This window comes from Anabrus simplex, chromosome 9, assembly GCF_040414725.1.
Source record: "Anabrus simplex isolate iqAnaSimp1 chromosome 9, ASM4041472v1, whole genome shotgun sequence".
NCBI lineage: Eukaryota > Metazoa > Arthropoda > Insecta > Orthoptera > Tettigoniidae > Anabrus > Anabrus simplex.
Window position 1 is genome coordinate 9,578,722 of NC_090273.1, and position 20,680 is coordinate 9,599,401.

The 20,680-nt window shown below is 39.5% G+C and overlaps 1 protein-coding gene across 1 annotated transcript in view; it reads left to right on the forward strand.

Annotated features, from left to right (window-relative positions):
- LOC136881252 (aminoacylase-1) overlaps positions 1-19,822 on the forward strand; it is a 39,972-nt gene extending 20,150 nt beyond the window's left edge. The window contains exons 5-8 of the mRNA XM_067154011.2: positions 5,715-5,902; positions 9,224-9,453; positions 17,924-17,984; positions 19,546-19,822. Coding sequence (XP_067010112.2) covers positions 5,715-5,902; positions 9,224-9,453; positions 17,924-17,984; positions 19,546-19,698 — 632 coding nt within the window. The 3' untranslated portion in view covers positions 19,699-19,822. The remainder of the gene's footprint in view (positions 1-5,714; positions 5,903-9,223; positions 9,454-17,923; positions 17,985-19,545) is intronic.
- The last annotated feature ends 858 nt before the right edge of the window (positions 19,823-20,680 follow it).

The window sequence follows — 20,680 nt, forward strand, 5'->3', positions numbered from 1 at the left end:
CATGACAATCAACAGTGGACCTCATTCGACATCAACACGGATACAGAAACAAAACACTCAGCAACATGTTCTAAATACATCTCCAATATCTACCCTACAAATTACACTAATTATTAACTGGTCTATTTTAAGTGATTATTATCTTGTTGATCCTACATGAACATTATTAATAAAATAAGTTTATCGAAGACCGTATCGTTTGATGTGATTTGGTAGTGACGTGAAGAAAAGAAAGGTCACATACTTTAATTTCCGGCTAAATGTTACAATAGCCACAGGAATAACCTCACAAACTATCGCCATAGAATAGTTTTAACAGAATGTCACACAAATATGGGAGGCAGTGTTGTGTGAGTGCGTATCACTTTGGCAGATTACTGGTGTTCAACACTGCTATTTAAATTTACTGAAGTGTGCTCAATGTATACAACAATGGTGCTCGACCACAAGTTTTGCACTGAAGCACTGTTATCATGCACTACAGCCTCATAAGCATTATTATCAATGTGAATTGAAAATATTCCAAAACATCTCCATCTTTATGATAATTATTTGGGGATATAATGTCGTGTAATAATAAATAAATACCAGCTGACGTGTTTCGATCCTGCGACCAGGATCGCCTTCAGAGCAACAACAAAGAAAAATGGCTACGGTCACTCCATAGTAACCAGACTCAAGATAGAGAGACCCTGTTAGAAATATAGTTCATTCCAGGGCCTCCAGAGTCACGGAGAAAGATGTTGACGAGTTAACTATGGAGGGTAGCCATGATCTACTCAGTATATATAGCAGTCACCTTTGTTGAAATTATTCGGGCGTTTAGCAATTTCTATCGCCTCACGAATGATTCTGCGAATAAAATGTTTCTCTTTAAACCACGAGAAACATCATTCGGAATCGAGCTAGCCTTAAGAAGAGACGCTGTTTTCCTATAAATGGCGTTGGTATTAAGATCTCCATCTTTGTTGCTTCTACTTAACATTAAACACGAAAATTTCACTATGGATTGCATTCAAGTTTGTCTTATTCAGTGGTGTTTGTTGGTTTAATTTAATCATTATTATCATAAAATGGCCTTCCAATAGCTTCGAGGTAACATAATCAGATTGAAATTTAAACTAGCGAATGTACCCGTGCTTCGCTACGGTATTCTACATTGTATTCGAATATCGAAGTAAATAGTGTACATGCAGTAAATAAGATTGTTTTAAAACTGCATGTCTCTTAGCGTTATCCGAGAAAGAGCATGGGGAGGTCCCCGTACGTTGTTTCCAATGTAAAGTGTTTGTTATGGATTTGTGATATAACGGCAGGCTCACTTGCCTACTGCCATTCACAATCGAGTTGGGAAGTTTACATTATAATTGCAGGCCCCATTGCCTACTACGCGGACAGAATCGATTTGGGGAGTTTTCGTTAAAATGGCAGCCCCCCCTTTCCTACTTCCAGACAGATTGCAGTTTTTATTATAATGGCAGGCAATTACCCTACTATCACTCGAAATTGAGTTATGCAGTTATCATTATAATGCCAGGCCCATTTTCCTACTGCCAGCTAGCTTACTGCCAGTCACACCAAGTTGGTGAGTTTTCATCAAAATAGCAGGCCACTATGCCTAATGCCAGTCACATTTTACATGATCACATTGGTTTATAATGGCGGGCAGCCAAACACAATCGGGTAGGGGAGTTTTAAACAAAACTGTATGCTCACTTGCCTTCTGCAAGTCAAATCGAGAAGTGAACTATTCATCACAATTGTATACCTTCCTTACTAATGACAGTTACACAGGAGTTGGAGAAGGAACCCTTTCATACTGCCAGTCAAAGTCGGTGTGGGGAGTACTGATTACAATAGCAGACCCACCCTTTCTCGATAGCTACAAATCGACATCAGTGAATATATATAGATCGACATGCGAAAGTATATGCGTGTTTACAATATTGAAGACCTTCATTTACAGATTAACTGCTACTAAACGTACGTCATATCGACAAAGGATTATACCATAAAACACGCCGGATTTAGTGGCCTAAATGGCTGGTCCTATGATATGTCATCTATTCTTGGTTCAGATTGAGTTAGAAACGTGGAACAGGGTAAGGTTTTTGTAGGATTATCTCACATTACATTACTTTTCGGATAATTATGTGACAGCTACATACATAGCATTTGGCTCACATAAGGCTACTGGGTGGGCAAATTTTCGTGAAGAGTTTGATGATTCTGTATTTCATATAAGTAATCGAAAGTATGAATTATGCATGTGAAAATTCCAAATTGACTTAACATCGATTAATAGAGAAAAATCAAACGTAAAAGGGATACAGATACGGCAAAAAGTCATAAGACCAAGGTTATAGATCATTCCAAATTGAACGGAGATTGTACAATCTGTTATGTGATAGGAATTTCCGAAGGTCTGCACCATCATTAAAATTGCCTGCATATTTCGATATTCTTCGGGGATAAAAAGTGAAAAATTTAATGATCTTGGATGTTTTCCGTTCGTTACGGGCTAAAACGTATAATTTTGTCAAATTTCAATGATCTTCTTTTTCTTCTGGCAGATTATGCCGCAATCTGGATTTTGGGCGAGGTGGGTAAAAATTAGGACTTTCAGGAAAAAAAAACAAACATTATGCAGATGGTCATTATTACCCCTTAAACGGAAATCTGTACGAAAATTTCGCCAAAATAGTCAGTGTAGAGGCACACAGTCGTTACGATTTGATTTATATAGATAAGGAATCTACTCCATGTAAACTTGCAAAACTGACCATTCATGATATCTCCCTTATTAATCCTCCTGACGAAAAACTGCAAATGAAAAAAAGGTTTAGAGGTGGAATTCCATCACGTTTGGTCGATTTCCAGTCAGGTTGGTCTTGTTCTGTATATATTGTGGAAGAGTATAATCACCATTTCGGTTCCCTATAAACCGCCAGTCCATTCCGGAACATGAAATGTTATTTACGTTTAAAACCTACTTTTAGACAGGTGGATACTAAATATAAATTTTGGTTAGAATGTCTTCAGTAGTTTTCAAGTTTAAGGAATACGCTTTACACGCACCCGCTCGTGAGTTAAGTCCGATGGGACTTGTACAGAAAAACGGTCCGTTAATGATATCTCCCTTATTAATCCTCGTATCGAAATGATGCACATGAGAAAAAAGGTTTAGAAATTAATTTCTACCAAGGCAGGTAGATTTAAATTAACGTTGGTTGTGTATATTTTGTGGGAGTGCAAAATCACTGTTTCGGTTTCGTATAAACCCCCAGTCAGTTCAGCGATTTAGAAACAATATTTGCCCTAAAACCTATCAAGGACAGGTGTATTCTAAATATGAGTCTTGGTGGAAATACATCCAGTAGTTTGTAGCACTCGCGTACATACGGCGTAATTAAGGAAGAAAATAATACAGTTAAGAAAGTTGAAAGTAATAGAAAATGGATTATAACTGAGGACAACCGGATAACGACAAATATGTAAATGCCAAGTGAATGTATTGGAAAATCAAATGCCCCTCAATAAATTATGCTAGTGTGAGTTATGGATATAATAAAGCGGTAACAGAGGAGAAATTTAGGTCCAGTGATTCCTAGGTAAACAAATAATAAGAAGATGACTAATGGTGTTATTACTTAATCTATTCGAGGGCGGTTATAACATCCAACGATATTCCGCCAATATCGCGCAGGTAGGCCGATTGACGCCTCTCTTGCCTTCTACCCAAGGAACAACTACGAATTTAAAAGCATGATGAGGAAAATGGCAATACGTTACTTCCCTGCTGGCATGCAGTCAGAGACGTTGCCATGGTAACCTGTAGGTTCGTTGTCGGTCTGTCGGTCACTCAATGCAGAGCATGGTACCAGCAGAAAATTGTAAATTTCTCCGTCATGTGAAGAGTAAGGTAAATTATGAACATAACGAAAGTTGTTTATAATGAAGAGACGTTTCACGTCCGGTAAACGAAGTTTACAGAAAATCAATAGTATAACCATTCTGGTTTTCCTATAAACCCCAGTCTATTCAAAGATTTTAAAATGATATGCATATTGAAACCTTCCCCGGTATGAGTATACTCTAAATTTGAAGTTTGGTTGTGATCTATCCAGCCGTTTCGACGTGATGGTGGAAAAACCATTCTGGTTTTCCTATAAATCCCCCATCTATTCAAAGATTTTAAAATGATATACATATCAAAACCTTCCCCGGGATGAGTATACTCTAAATATCAAGTTTGGCTGAGATCTATCCAGCCGTTCCGACGTGATGGTGGAAAAAATTCTGGTTTTCCTATAAACCCCCCATGTATTCAAAGATTTTAAAATGATATGCATATCGAAACCTTCCCCGGGATGAGTATACTCTAAATATGAAGTTTGGTTGAGATCTATCCAGCCGTTTCGACGTGATGGTGGAAAAACCATTCTGGTTTTCCTATAAACCCCCCGTGTATTGAAAGATTTTAAAATGATATGCATATCGGAACCTTCCCCGGGATGAGTATACTCCAAATATGAAGTTTGGTTGAGATCTATCCAGCCGTTTCGACGTGATGGTGGAACAGACAAACAGACAAACAGACAAACAGACAGACAAACAGACAAACAGACAAACAAACAGACACGAAACGTAAAAACCACCGATTCGGTCTTGAGTTGACCTAAAACGGATAAATATCTGAAAAATTGGCAAAAGAAAAGAAATTACAGACAGCGGACCCCCTACAATTTTATTTATATAGATACATCGTAATAATAATTATTTTAAGCGGACATGAAGACCTGTATCGGTAAAATGAACGGCTGATGGACACTATTAGGGAAGGAAGACTGTAATTCTATGGACACCTCTTCAGAATGGATGGAAAGCGATTGACAAAAGATACATTTGAGATACTTAATAGTAGACTTAACTTTCTGACAAATGGTTCCAATAGGTGAGGAAGGACTTCAGGCGAGAGGACTCTCAAATCGAGCACAGTACTCGTTTGACGATGGGAAGAATGCGGCAATTGTGGGCTGTATAAACGATGTACATATATATGTAAGAGTTATTTAACGCGGCCTTTAGCAGATCTAAACGGAAAATATTTATAATTTAACACGTGAAGACTCACAAGAATTAATTCGTTTTGTTTAATCGTGGAGATTCTGAGTTTTAAATACTAATTTTTATCATTCAAGAACGAAGACACATCTAACATCTCAAATATGGTAAACAGAGCACCTTAGAGTAAATTTTGATCTCACTTACCATCAAACATGGTTCAAATAAAGTATTATTCTCAAGCTGCATAAGAAAACAGCTTGAAATTGATCTGCTAAAAGTTTAAAGAGCATGCCTTATGTTTGTGCATGGGCAACTTTCGCCTCCATGATGAAGGGATAAAGAGATATTTAAAAAGAAATATTAATAAGGTAGAATGCATCTTCTCTACATTTAACAGTGCCTTGGCTGAATTTGTAAACCTTAAATTAAAAGGAAAGTCTGGGAGGAGTGAATTTTGTTTGTGTCGCATAACTCTGAAACAGAGGAATTTCAGTAAAGGTAGTATTACAATTCTAGTCTCATTTTTACCTCTACATTACAACCACGAAATTTGAACAGTGACTTGCGAATCACCCTGTAGATACTGGATGAATGTGTAAGTGTTGAGGGACTAATCTAACCTCAAAGATATTGTGCTCATGTTCCAGAGATAGAAGTCCACTGCCCCGGCACGCCAGGACACGGCTCCATGCTGGCGGACGACACCGCGGCGGAGAAAGTTCGGGTCGTACTGGACAGAGCGATGGACTTCCGGGACAAGGAGAAGCAACGTCTCAAGGACGATTCTAGTCTCAGTCCCGGAGATGTCACTTCGCTCAACGTCACCATGCTCAAGGTAAGTGGCTTGCAGTTTGCTTCAGTCACGCTGGAAAACTTTAAGAGAGAGAAAGGTTTCGTTGGTTCTTCTTAGGTATCTTCAGGAATTGTAACTTTTCCATGAATTAAAGGAGTAGGTACCTACTAGCAGTTTTCCAGATCCATTCGGAAGATATCTGACGAAGGCAATGTTACAATTTCGGAATCAAGTTGACGAATAAGACATAGCAGAAGTGGTCGAATTTTTGAAGGACGGAGAAACGTGCTTAAGGCACTCGATGTCTCTGCTCACACATTTGGTGTTTACTCGACTACGTCGCCATCTGGTGGAGTGAAATGTAATGTCGAAACTGACAAGTAAGCAGCCTAGAAGGCGCTTGTCTGTAACCATGCTATATTATCAGTACGACATACAAAACCATCTGCGCTCAACCGACTTCCTAGCGCTGCAAGTGTGGTGTCAGTTGCTTTATAACTTCCGTGATGAAAGAATACGCTCTGAGGGATATTATCTGCGCACAAGTTTGTGAGCCTGTGTTTGAAGTTGTATATCTGTCGTGGATGAACTGAGTAAAATATTGACTACGTCTTTCTTACCATCACTTTAATTGTTACAGAAACAGACAAAAAGGTGTCTACGACTCCCGCCGGCAAGCGGCATCCGCTGCCACATTCAAATCTCAACATCTTACCCACCCTGATCGATTTTGAAAGGAATGACCAGATGGACAACGCGTGTAAGTTGGCTTCCATCCGAGGTGCGAAGCATAAACATTCTCGTTCCCCGGTCACGTCATTCACATGTGTCCTGGACACGTAGGTCACCAACTTTAATTCTTGTGGAAGTTCCGTCAGGTACACTTTACTGCAACACTTCCAGAAGTCGTCACCATTTGTTGGCACAGTCTAGTGGTTCTGGTCCTGTGGGTATCGTGGTGAGTCGATCGCGAACGAGGAAATACGTCGCCATTGTCATCATCATGCGTCAGAGGTCTTGTGTTTAATGCGGCTTATAAACTGATCAAAACAGTCCGTCGTCCTTAATCAGCAATAGTACAACGTCCAGGTACCTTCCGTACGCATCGGTTGGTGGAGCCCATCCGTCTTTCCCACCATCTAGTGGTAGATAGCAGCACCTGTCACATTTAAACCTCAACATCCTCAACACGGTCTATGTCGAACAAACAAACTTTGGAAATTAAGGTACATTTATATTAATGAAGTAGAAAACTGCATTTTTAGACTAAATTAGTCATGATTTGGTGGAGAAGGAAAAATACCAACATATTGTATAAATCAGTTACGAGTCAACTTGAAATTCGGAGATCAATTATAAAGAAAATCCGCCTCTGTGGTATAGTGGTCAGTGTGATTAGCTGCCACCCTCGGAGGCTTGGGTTCGATTCCTGGCTTTACCACGAAATTTGAAAAGTAGTACGAGGGATGGAACGGGGTCCACTCAGTCTCGGGAGGTTAAATGAGTATAGGTTAGTTTGATTCTGTAATTAATTTCCCTCCAATCACAGGTTTCTTCTTCATTTTCGACTTGTAACTTTTAGCCGACCAATAAACGCATGCGGGTGTGTCTTAATTATCCATGAAAGGTCTCGAATCTTCCGCGAGGGTATAACAGCTGCTGATTTTCTGGTCTCTCCGCCACTCGTACAACATCTAGCTTAGTGTATGGAAGAATAGCAGGAGGCGGGAAGCGCCTCTTTCATCAGTCAGCAGCCCTTCAAAAAGGTAATGGCCGTTTAACATTTTTAATTTCTTACTAGCTCAGCAGTTTAATCCTCGGAGAACGTTCGAAACCGTTTTGAGCTAACCTATACCATTTCGATGTAAAATTTTCATGTTACTTTAACTGTAAATCGGGGATAGAGAGTGCTTCACCCTCTCGAGCTCCCCTGCATTTTGATCTGAGCTGAGTACGTTTTCATAACCGATTTTCTTCTCTTTCCTAATGTATTAAAATTTTCTTATACGAGTCACCTCCCCAGTGTGGGAATAGCCCCTGTTGAATTGGCCTAGCGCCACTTAGGTTTTAACAAGTTTCATGTAGGAGTGCAAGTTTTCGCCTCCATTCCTTTTGTATTTAGAGCCGTTTAAATTAACCTTTTTTTTAAAAAAAAATTAAGGTCCACTAGAGTGGGTACAAGGTACCCCTGTTCATTTTTAAGTGTGCCTTGAGAGGCAGGCAATGCGAAAGTTGTTGTGGCCTTTAATAGGCCTGAAAGATTGAAAGCGGTCAGCTCTTTAGGGTGTTTTGAAAGGTGCCTCTATGAGGCTTGACATTACTAGATGGGAGCAAGTGCTCCATGTAATGGGGGGGTTTTCTACCTTTTGGTAATTTGTGGTTGTGAGCTGAGAGCTCAGAGATTGTAAAAGGTGGGGCTTGAAGCCCAGATCATTAATTTGTCTCTAAATCCTTGCTTTTCTGGTCTTGTACCTGATTGTTGGATAGCTGTTGACTTGTTGTACTCGTTAAGTTTTCAAATTCTACGTAAAATTTCTTAAATGTTGTTGTCTATTGAAAATATAACCTTTATTTAAATTTTTAATTCATCTTTCGGACTTGTAGTTAGACCCATTCTAGCCCGCATCTTCTTTGACATCTGCTGTTCCACAGATACCTCGGAACAACAACAACAACAACAACAACAACAACAACAACAACAACAATAATAATAATAATAATAATAATAATAATAATAATTGCTTTACGTCCCACTGACTACTTTTACGGGTTTCGGAGACGCCGGGGTGCCGGAATTTAGTCCAGGAGGAGTTATTTTACGTGGCAGTAAATATACTGACACGAGGCTGACGTACAGTATTTCCCACCGGACTGAGGTGGATCGAACCTGACAAGCTGAGGTGAGAAGGCCAGCGCCTCAACCATCCGACCCACTCAGCTCGGCAACATCGCACATGCTGTGTTGAAATTAATCACAGATATGTTGAATTTTTAGGGAGTTGTTGTTTTGTTGAACCCCGGTAGAAGCGCTCCGCATCATCGGCGGTGGGAGATATCCAGTACTGTTATATGATTACAGAGAGGAGATTCGTGCAGCTAATCCAGGCTGTCAATGGAAGGAGGAGGGCAGTTATGTTTGCGGTACACTTATATATTTAGCCATTCATGTACGTACTATATTTTCCGTATCAGTCCAAGTGTGGAGACACAACATTTAAAAGGCAGGTGAGTAGCTCAGGAGATACAGGTTGACGTTGGACTTTCCTTCTCAAATTTTAAAGGTCCTTCCAGCTGACTCAAAATTGATTCTAAATTTACTTTTATGGTAGATCATTGCAATGGCGCTGTACGTTTTGTCGGCAGGGAGGTGTCCAGAACAACGTGATCCCCCCAGCCTTGTCGGTGGTCATGGACATTCGTATCGCTCCCACTGTGGACCACAGGCAGTTCGAGTCCATGCTACAACAGTGGTGCCTGGATGCTGGAGCTGGCACGTACATCGAGTATCAACAGAAAGGCATCACGGAGGGAGTGACGAAGCTAGATGACAGCAATCCTTGGTGGACTGCCTTCAAGTCAGCCACCGACAAGAGGTAAGCATATGGTACCACAGATGTGACAGTAGAGCTGCTCTGTGATCGGTAAAATAAACACTCGTTCTAATGAAAAGGTATGTGTGGGAAAAATAAGTACTATCAGGACTGGGGAGAGAGCAGCAGCTACAGCCCCATCATCCGCGAATGGGAAAACAACTGGAGGAAAAAAGGACTGCTCAACCAATTATGCATTGGCGGATCCAAAAATGTCATCAAGGTCAACTCCCTTGCATTCGCAGATGACTTGGCGATCCTATCTAGAAACACTGAGATAGTTACATAGCAGATAAATAACCAGAACTCTAAATATTCTTTCAAAAAACAAATTTATGACTAACATCTAAACAGCCCCTCGTCACTTGAAGATGAAGCATGGTAAGACAGGAAGAGTTCACAGATTGATGTACCTCGTAGATATCGTACAGCTGAAAATTATTATTATTATTATTATTATTATTATTATTATATAATTCGCTGGGGGCATCAAGGACCACGTTAAGTCTTGTTGCATTTGACCCTGAACTTGGCCTTCTTTAGAGCCCAAATTTCCCTCATTCTTTGTGAGTGGGCCTGCTTACGCTCCTCTGTCCAAGGGGCAACGTGTCTTCTCTTCGGTTGCTCGTCTCGGTTTAGCCCGTTCGTCAATATTTTCTTGCGGAAGAGATCTCTGTTAAGGGCGTCTTCAGCTGAGATATGTAACATTTGCAGGTCTTCTTTGGTATTTCTAAACCAGGGAATTGTGGTTTTGGGGTTTGAATAAAAAAGTGAAAGATTTCTTTAGTTAACTTTCTTCCGTCCATTCTTTTCAGATGACCGTAAAATCATGCCCGTCTTTTTCTGATTGTGTCGGTAATTTTCTCTATTTTTCTGTAGACTTCCTTGTTGGATCTCTTTTGATGGATTCCATTTCTGTACTTTGATCCCAAGATTCCTCTTACAATTTTGCGTTCTCTTTTCTCCAGTTCACGAAGGAGTCCTTTGTTGGCATTTAGAGACAGGGTTTCGGCTGCATATAGAACTATTGGCTTCAGAACTGTTTCATAGTGATGTATCTTGGTGTTTTGGGAAAGGCATTTTTTGTTGTAGATTGTGCGGGATGTTTGGTAGTCTATTTGCAGTTTGCGTACTCGCTTCTGAAGTGCTTCCTTGTCCAGTCCATTTTTCATGATGACCTCACCCAGGTATTTGAATTTGTCTACTTGGGTGATGTCCCCGTATTTTGTATGGAGTTTTGGTGGAGCCTCTTTGATGTTAGTCATTACTTCTGTTTTCTCAAACGATATCTGCAAACCAGTTTGTTCGGCAATTTCCTTCAAAATTTCAACTTGAGCTCTAGCGGTTTCTATGTCGTTTTAGAGAACAGCAATATCATCGGCAAATGCTAAGCAGTCTGTTGCGATCCCCTTGGATTTGGTTCCTATTCTCAATGAACTGTAGTTGGTTTCCTGTAATCTCACCCGCCAGGTTCTGATGATCGTTTCAAGAACACAGTTGAAGAGTATCGGGGATAGCCCATCACCTTGTCGGACTCCTGTTTTGATGTCAAAAGAATGCGAGAGACACCCGCGGAACTTCATCTTGGATTTTGTATCGGTCAGGGTGGCTCTAATTAATCCCAGCAGTTTCAAATCAACTCCAAATTCATTTAAGATGTTTAGAAAGACTTCCCGGTCAATGGAGTCGTACGCTTTCTTAAAGTCCACAAAGACAGACACATACTGCTTGGACCTTAGTGTACAATATCTGATGATCGTTTTGAGATTTTGGATCTGTTCAGCTGTTGAGCGACCTTTTCTGAACCCTCCTTGGTATTCACCTATTTGATGTTCGACTTATGCTTCCAAACGCTCCAGGATGGCAAGTGATAGAATTTTGTAAGTCACGGGTAGCAAGGACATTCCTCTGTAGTTGTTGATGTCCTTCGTGCTGCCTTTTTTGTGTAATGGATGGATCAAAGTTATTTTCCAATCTTCGGGTAGGGTCTCCTTGTTCCAAATTTCTTCTATTTGCTTTTGCAAGATATCAAGTGATTCCTCTGGGGCATATTTCCATAGTTCTGCTACTACTGAGTCTTCCCCCGGTGCTTTGTTATTTTTGAGACGGGCAATGTGGCGCTTGATTTCATCTCTGTCGGGTGGTCTGGAATCTGGGTACCTGAGTAAGGGTTCCTTGGTCTCAATGGCGCTTTGCGGTTTAGAGCAATTAAGTAAATTCTTGAAGTCATCTGCCAGAATGCTGCAAAATTCTTCATTTGACGTCGCCAGTGTGCCGTCCTTTCGCTCAAAGCATAGAGATGGTGGTTTATAGCCAGTAAGTTTGCGTTTGAAGGCTGTGTAGTACTCTCTGCTTTCATTCTTCCTAAAGTTTTGTTCTATCTTTTCAGTGGAGAGATTTTTCGTATTTACGTTTCTCAGTTCTGAACACCCTAACTGCTTGGGCACGTTGGGTTTTGTAGATTTCCCAATCATTTTCTTATTTTGTAGAGTAGTACTGTTTCCACGCATTGAGTCTTTCTTGGAGGACTGATTCGCAGGTACCATTCCACCAGGCATGCTTTTTGCTTCTCTTGATTTCTGCAACGTCTTTGGCGGCGTCAACAAGGAGACTTTTGGCGTTGTTAAAGTCACAGTCATTTGGTCTAGCCTTCTCCTGGAACTCCTCGACCCTTTGCCGAAGTTTATCATTGTCGAAGCGTGTGATCTGTTTGGTTGTCTTTCTTGTGTTTGCGGGAATTGGTTTGAATTTGATAAGAGACATATAATGATCTGAGGCCATTTGATGCCTTTCTTTACTTTGACATTCATAATCTCAGGGCTGTTTCTCCTGGAGATTGCAACAGGATCCATTTGGAACTCTCCGAGAGCTTGGACGGGAGAACGCCAAGTCATTTGCTTTCTGGGTAGATGGCGAAAGTGGGTCGACATGACCTGCAGGTTGTGATTTTCGCAAATGGACACCAGTCTTTTGCCGTTGGGATTGGTTCTTTTGTGAGCAGGGTAATTTCCTATAACTTTCTTGTACTTCTGTTCACGGTCTAGTTGGGCATGGAAGTCACCCAAAAGAAGCTTGACATGGTGTTTGGGGATTTTGTTTAATTTTTCATTCAGTAGGTCCCAGAAATTATCAACTTCGTCTGGATCAGACTTATTCTTATCGTTTGTAGGAGCATGTGCGTTAACTGGGGCGTAGGTTTTGTTCGCGCATTTAATTGTGAGTATAGACAATCTGTCATTCACAGGTTCAAATTTTGCAACCGATTTAAGGATCTTGGTTCTAACAGCAAACGCGGTTCCAAGCATCACAGCTCCATTGAGGATTCCTCTTTGCGCTTTGCTCTTGAAAAATCGATAGCCTTATTATTATTATTATTATTATTATTATTATTATTATTATTATTATTATTATTATTATATTGGTTTACGGCCACTTCTTGCTAGTTAACACCGCTCATTTAATTTTCCCGGAGGGATATTTAATTTCCTCTTAGCTAGAGGCTTAACGTTGGATGAATGCACCGAACGTTTTCAACGACGCCAGCATGGGAAAGGTGCCGATAGATTGCAAGTTTGGGTTAAAGCAAGGTTGTAAATTATCGCCGATACTATTTTTATTATTCATAAATGACATATTGAAAGGACACGGAGGAGAAAACTGGGCTGCAGCTGCAGAAAATTAGAGATACCAGGATTGATATTCGCGGAATATATAATATTAATGGCTTTAACAGGAGGGGTCTACAGAGAAGTTTGAATTAGATTTAGGGATACGCAAAGAAGTGGTCACTGAAAATTAAGTGCAATAAATCGAAGAGTAGGAGGAGGGAAAATGGAAGGAAATGGATGATACAGGGAGAGAGCATAGAAGAATTTGAGAAGTAAGAATATCTTGGAGTGCTGATGAATAGAACAGGAGGATGGGATGACCTTATTAAGAGATATAAATGGAGAGGGATTGCAGCTCTCTCGGTGGTTAAAATTCTAGAGGCTAAATACCTAGGGATAAATTATAAGATACTGAGATTAGTGTTAAAGACATTATTATTAACTAGAGTTTTATATGGGGGAGAATTATAGGGACTAGGAATAAGGGATAATTTAAATCAAATTATATTCAAATTTAGTAAGACGATTATGAGACTACCACAGCGTACAGCGAATGTGGGTGCATTATTAATACGTTGTAGTCATTCAGTTCTGAGACTTGACGCCTGGAAGATAAGCACCCACTCAACTTTGTTGCACACGATGCCGCAATACACGGGGTACACCTACACAGAACCACATCCACCCTCAAAACAGTCGCCGTTGGCCGTTTGCGTTGGTCTAGCTGCTGGAAGCACCGCTGAAAGGAAACACCATGTTTCGTCTCCAGTTATTATCCGGTTGAGAAACGTCGGATCATCGTCAGCATTACTGATGAGGTCACCACAAATCGTCATGCTATCATCACGTTGGTCGCGAGATCGTCTACCGATTGCGAGTGGTCAGCACGCACCAACGTTGCAACTTCTTTGATTTTGCTTTTCGTTCGTACTGTTTGTGGCCGACCAGTACGCACATCATCTTCCAAACTGTCCCGTCTTTGCAAAAAACGTCGGTGCCTCCTAAAAACAACACTGTGACTCAATGCGTCCTCACTGTAAACTTGCTGCATCATTTGAAGCATTTCGGCAGCGGTTTCGCCTAATTTCTGCCAGAACTTGATTTTTTCCCGTTGCTCAAACTGTGACATGTCAAGTTCCGACGGGCGCATTCAAATCACCGTCACATCAATGACCGTACGTCTGCTTCCAGTGCATGCACTCAGAGAGTCTAACTTACATGGTACCATACCACGGCGCCACCTATGCGCTGCAGTGCACCTCAGCGCCATCATGCGGTCAGTCTCAGAACTTAATGACTGTACTACGTTTGAGGAGGGTGTTTAGGAGTGGAATGCGTAAAAAGAGTATAATGACTGGATGCGGCTGAAACGAGGGGGTGGTGCAGTGCTGCAAGAAGCCTACAAGCAACGATTGAAAGGTATGTGTGCTAAAAGTTGGTTGTCAAAAATTAAAACCTATGTCGAGAATGTGGGTATGGGTTATATTTTGTTCGAGATATGGAAGGGAAAAAGTAGTAGCAGTCAGAGAGCTCTGATAGCAAGAATTAAGGATGTGCAAATGCAAAGACTGATAGAAAAATGTCGGAATAGAGCTTCGCTTAGTTTATTCTATAATGTATTCCAAGTCTCCAAGATAAACAAAAGATATAGGGACAGAAGGATGAAAGAGAGTTGAAAATGGTGGCTCATGGGATTATATAAAAACAAGGGATGGGTTAGGAGTAAAGAAAACTCACAGTGTATTTTTGTGGGAATAATACCGATGACCTACATTTGCAAGGAAACAGAAAAGTTAAGGGTAATGTTTCTAGGTACTAAGCAGCAAGAGATATGCAGGCAAAGTGATGAAAAACAATTTTAGCGTGGATAGTGAAAGAGTGATACATTGAAGGAAACTTGATCAAGTTTTTATTTCAGTCAAAAAATTATGCTAAAGAAAAGTGAAAGGTATGGTCTTATAGCTTAGTTGGTTAGGGATAAAGTAATGTGTATAATAATAGGCTGTGGAATAGGGTCAGCTTGTAGTAGTACATCGTAATACCAGACAAGCTGACTCAGTGCGTCAACACCAGGTTGCTTTTTCTAACTCTTTTGTTACGTAACCAGGTTTCGTAACAGTTTCTTCTACTTTGGATTGTTTGCCAAGTTGCCGTAACCTCCTTTTTACAGGTTACTGACTTTTTCTCATGTTTTACATACAAATAGTTAGGGTAGTTTAGTAGTAGTTTGTGTTATTATTCATGATTTCAACGCAGTTTTGATCTGTTCAACACATATAGCACAGGGTCTAATAACGGAGGAAAACTCTGTATAGACTCATTGAAATAACTAACTAACTAACTAACTAAATAAATAAATAAATAAATAAATAAATAAATAAATAAATAAATAAATAAATAAATAAATAAATAAATAAATAAATAAATTACAACACTGTGGAGAACTGAAAAATATCCCCGATAAAGTTGTGAGATAGACAGCAGGCAATGGTGTCATGATAAACGAAGTTGAAAGTCAGGTAATGTGTTTTACAAATAGGAAAAGTCCTCTCAGTTTTAACTACTGCGTTGATGCAGTCTTCATTGGGGTAACCACATAAATGAGATTGTAAATGAAGGTTATGAGTAGAGCCCGGATTTCCATGCAAATGCATGTTTTTAAATAAGTAGCTACACTTCTCAAACTTTGCAAATATTCGTTTTACGGCTTAACAAATCCAAATAACCGTTCTTTTTCCGTGCATGTTTGCATGTTTTGGCATTTTTAGGAGAAAATTCATGCATAATGCATATTTGGAAGATTTTGGATAAAATAGCGAATATTTGGACGTTTAATATTGCATAATATGACTTTTCTTGTGATTTTGACGCATATATATATATTGTTAACTTGCATCATAGTGCCTTTTCTGAATGTTAGTTTGCAGAATTTGGGACAATTTTTCACGTTATGTCTATTATTGAGAGACAGAGGGAATGTATTCCTGGCATCCTATGTACCTATGTAACCTACATAGGTACAGGTCCTATAATCCAATTAACCAAACACTTTATCTTTTGCTTGTGTAAACAATGACGGAAGGCACCGCGTCGATCTCTAATTCTTAGGAATAAGGTGTCCCAGTTTTATTTATTTTATTTATTTATTAATGCCTTTACAGTTGTCTTACAGTTGTACATTGCTATAAATTGAACAGTAAACTGTGCATTAATCATTAAAGGGCTCATTTTTCGCCTATGTTAGACGAACAAAACAAAACTTGTATCGCACTTCTGTGGTCCGCGTTACTGAGATACTGTAGCAACTTACAAATTCGGGTTATGCATCGAACCCTCTTCCTCTGTTATCCTGGATTTTCCTACCCGGAACTCTTACTCATCACATGCAATCGTTACCACTTATTGAGGACATTCAAATTTGTCTGCAGTCATCGCATGCAGAAGCAGCTGCCGCAGATAGAGACAAATTAAACCAATTAATTCGTTCAAATTGTGATTTTGAATTCGTCAAGCTTATAAAAGACGTATTGTGGTGAAAATGCAAAAGACGAACAATTTGACCTCACTTTCTCCAAATGTCTTCATTGAATTATGCATCTATCACTTCTCGTGACGTAAAAAGAATGTGCTGACTGATGAACGGGTGAGCTTAAATCAAGACAATTTGGAGAAATCAGGGTAGTTTTTGTTCAATTTTTCAAAAGGAACTGAATTTTGAGAGTGCATATTTTCCAGTTTATTGTGCATGTTTTGCCACATGATAGTGCATGAATGCATGCATATTTTGAGATTTGATAGTGCATGGAAATCCGGGCTCTAGTTATGAGGATATTTAGGGGCTGTAGTAAGGATGTAAAGGAGAGGGCATATAAGTCTCTGGTAAAACCCCAACTAGAGTATGGTTCCACTGGGTGTGGCCCTCACCGGGATTAATTGATTGAAGAATTGGAAAAAATCCAGAGATATCCGACAAAAGAGTAGCGTTACACAAATTTTTTTTTTTTTTGCTAGGGGCTTTACGTCGCACCGACACAGATAGGTCTTATGGCGACGATGGGATAGGAAAGGCCTAGGAGTTGGAAGGAAGCGGCCGTGGCCTTAATTAAGGTACAGCCCCAGCATTTGCCTGGTGTGAAAATGGGAAACCACGGAAAACCATTTTCAGGGCTGCCGATAGTGTGATTCGAACCTACTATCTCCCGGATGCAAGCTCACAGCCGCGCGCCTCTACACGCATGGCCAACTCGCCCGGTCGTTACAAAAATGTTGCAAAGTTTGGGCTGGGAAGCCTTGGGAGAAAGAAGACGAGCTTCTCGACTAAATGATATGTTCCGAACTGTCAGTGAAATGAAATTAGTAGACCAATAAATTTTAGTGGTGTCTTGATGTCATAATATCAAGATAAAGTTGGAAATCAAGAGGAAAAATTAGGAAAAGCATTCGTTTATAGCAAGGAGACTTAGGGATTGGAATAACTTACCAAGGGATATTTTCAATAAATTTGCAATTTCTTTGAATTAATTTAAGAAAACGCTAGGAAAATAAGAGATAGGAAATCTGCCATCTGGGCGACTGCCCTAAATGGAGAGGGCTCCTGATGCCCCATTTAGTCACCTTTTACAATGGTCAGTGGATACCGTCGATGTAGTCTATGGACCCCACCTGAAGATTTCGATTTCTGAGACTTTGCCGCAATTTTATTTAGCAATAAGTAACTCTTTAATTTATAATGAAGTTGTAAAATTAATTTTTACAATGATCTTGACCTATGTTCAGTATTTTTAATCGTTATACTGTATTTATTAATTATTTGAGCAAGACCTTTGACCATCCAGATAGTAAAATGTTTCTTCCCTCTTTTTAAGAAAGCTGATCTTGAAGCCTATCGTCTGTCCTGGAGGCACTGACGCCAGATTCATCAGAAGGGTAAGTAAAAGGTAGTGCTGTTTACAAGTTAAGGTCAAATAAATTGGGTCAGAATATCAGGAGAGTCAGGGGATGATGATTGGATTTGTTTAGCTGGACAAAAATTCATCTGTCTACTTGAAAAATATTGCTAGTAACATTATTAAATATGACACTCTAGAATTTGAACTTGTTTTCAGTCTCAATGTTTTGATGAACAAAATACCAGCACAAGGTCTATATTTCTGAATGTTTATGAAGTAACTCTTCTTTCTTTTCTTCGTGTTGAAAATATCTGCTGAGGAAAGGCTGAGCCACTGCGGAGCTTATGACTTTCCTAAAATGAAAAACAAAATATTTTCAACCAATCAGATACGAAGTATAACAATAAGCAGAGCTGAGAAGCGAATGAAATTAATTTCTGATTCAAAATATCAGATATTTTATCCTTGAGTTTCGCAACTCCAGCATTCTATTTAGAAAAGAGTTTCGGTTCGTATGGGACCAGTTCAAAGCTTCAAATACAGATGTTTATTATATAGTGTTATAGTACATTACTGCATTATTTACGGGTTACTCAGAATGGGTAAATTCGTGATGAATTTGCTTACAGCGGGAAATAATGATAATAATGGAACGCTATAGTAACCGAGACCAAGCAGTTGAAGAAATTAATCCGCAGAATTTTCAGGTAAAAAGCTGCAGGTAAACAAGATGAACGTATTTTTCTTCAAAACTCGTGCTCATCGTCGAACCAGAGGCAACACTACTAAAATAAAGTGTAGTTCACTAAATCTTTTGAAATCTCCAAAGCTTAAAATCTTCAATTTTCATTTACTTCTAGTGATTTATTTTATCAGGGCAAAAGTATGAGTAATTACTGAAAAATTAACCGTACAACAGAAGTATCCTTATGATTTTCAGTGGTGCTAATGGTTCATATTTCATACAATATATTACCTGCCAACTTTGTGGGGTAAATTTTCGTAAAACTCTTCCATACATTCAGAAATACAGGAGATAAATATATAGCTAAGTGGTCAGATATCACAGCTGCAGACTACAAGAAAATAACAAATAACAAATACATCAGTATGGCCTACGTGCATTATTTCACAATTATTTATTTATAGCTTTGTAAGGGGTGAAGTTAGGGCTCCTGGCTACTAAACACAGTATAGGCCACATAGTGACATGATTTGAAAGTTATTACATGTATCTACAATTATAAACTACACTGTTACTTTTGGAAGTAAGGACCAACACAACCTCTACACAACACCTGCAATGTTCAGGACACGCCGACTTACATTACGCTACCAGAAACGCGAGTGTTTATCGAATGTATTTAAATACAGTATTTCCCCCTTCGACAACGACAGCCATCTATCGACCAATTGTATGTGTAGATTCTATCTTCATTTCAAAATGCAAGTTTCGACTGAAATCGTGAAATGTTATGGTTTGTCTGTAAAATACAGCGCTTTCCGTAAACTTTGTGTAAAAGTCTTGAAACTTGGTCGGTATGGTCATAGTGTGAGGCTGTTGTCGCTCTCAGCTCTTCCTCTCTGTCTTGTTTCAGTTGGGGATCCCAGCACTGGGCTTCTCTCATCTGAACCGAACCCCGATCCTGCTGCACGACCACAACGAGCATGTCAACGAGAAAGTGTTTCTAGCTGGTATTGAAGCGTACTGCGAGATCATCCCCGCCTTGGGGAATGTACCAGACCACTAGTCACCTGTATAATGTACAATACTTTGTTTCATTCGTTGTACAAATCCTTTTTTCAAGTTGAATAAATTACGTTCAGTAAGGGCACACAATTCAACGTGAAGTGTATGAAACTCTATTGATTAAACTGAATATGTTAATACTTTGAACTTTATTTTACATGAGTATGTTAGGGTTATAGTTTCGATCATTTAATTAATTTTTGTTAATGACACAGCATTAGGAAACTAAATCATTGAAGATGTAATGAATGAACTTAAGGAACTGTTTGTAGCTGAAGGATTTTCTAAACAGATAGTATACTGGCTCTGAGGGTTCCACATTAAAATTGTTTAGGTGACATTCAAGATCGAATCTTGTCTTTCCAAACACGGCACTGTCGGACAATAAATGGTGCATTGTTCAGGAAGATACTCGTCTGCAATATTATTTTATAAAGCCTTCAAAGTAGCTCTTAACTTTCCATGGCGGGAGAGAAACTGACTGAGAATGTTCGGCTACACAGTCTATGTCGGGAAAAAAAGAATTCTCTTGTGACAGTCCCCTATGCCCTGATGTTCAGAGGTTGTTCCACTGACATATTAGATATGTTTTGATTTGGGCTTTTCCGTAACTTGGGGGGTGATATATAGTACGTACTTTTTATATCAGAATCAGAACATTTATTTTGTAAATGTGGTATTTTCCCCGTGGCAAAATTATACATACATCATCATTATAGACCGTTATGTCTTTCAGCGTTTCAGTCTGCAAGCATCTCTGAATTTACTAAATGTCGACACAATGTTGTGTTTGCAACTAGTGCTGTGGCCTCATTTGGTTCTATACCTCTTATCTTTAAAGCGTTAAAATCTGAGTCTAACCATCGTCGTCTTGGCCTCCTTCTACTTCTCTTACCCTCCACAACAGAGTCCATTATTCTCCTAGGTAACCTATCCTCCCCCTTTCGCCTCACATTACTCCACCACGGAAGCCGGTTTATAAG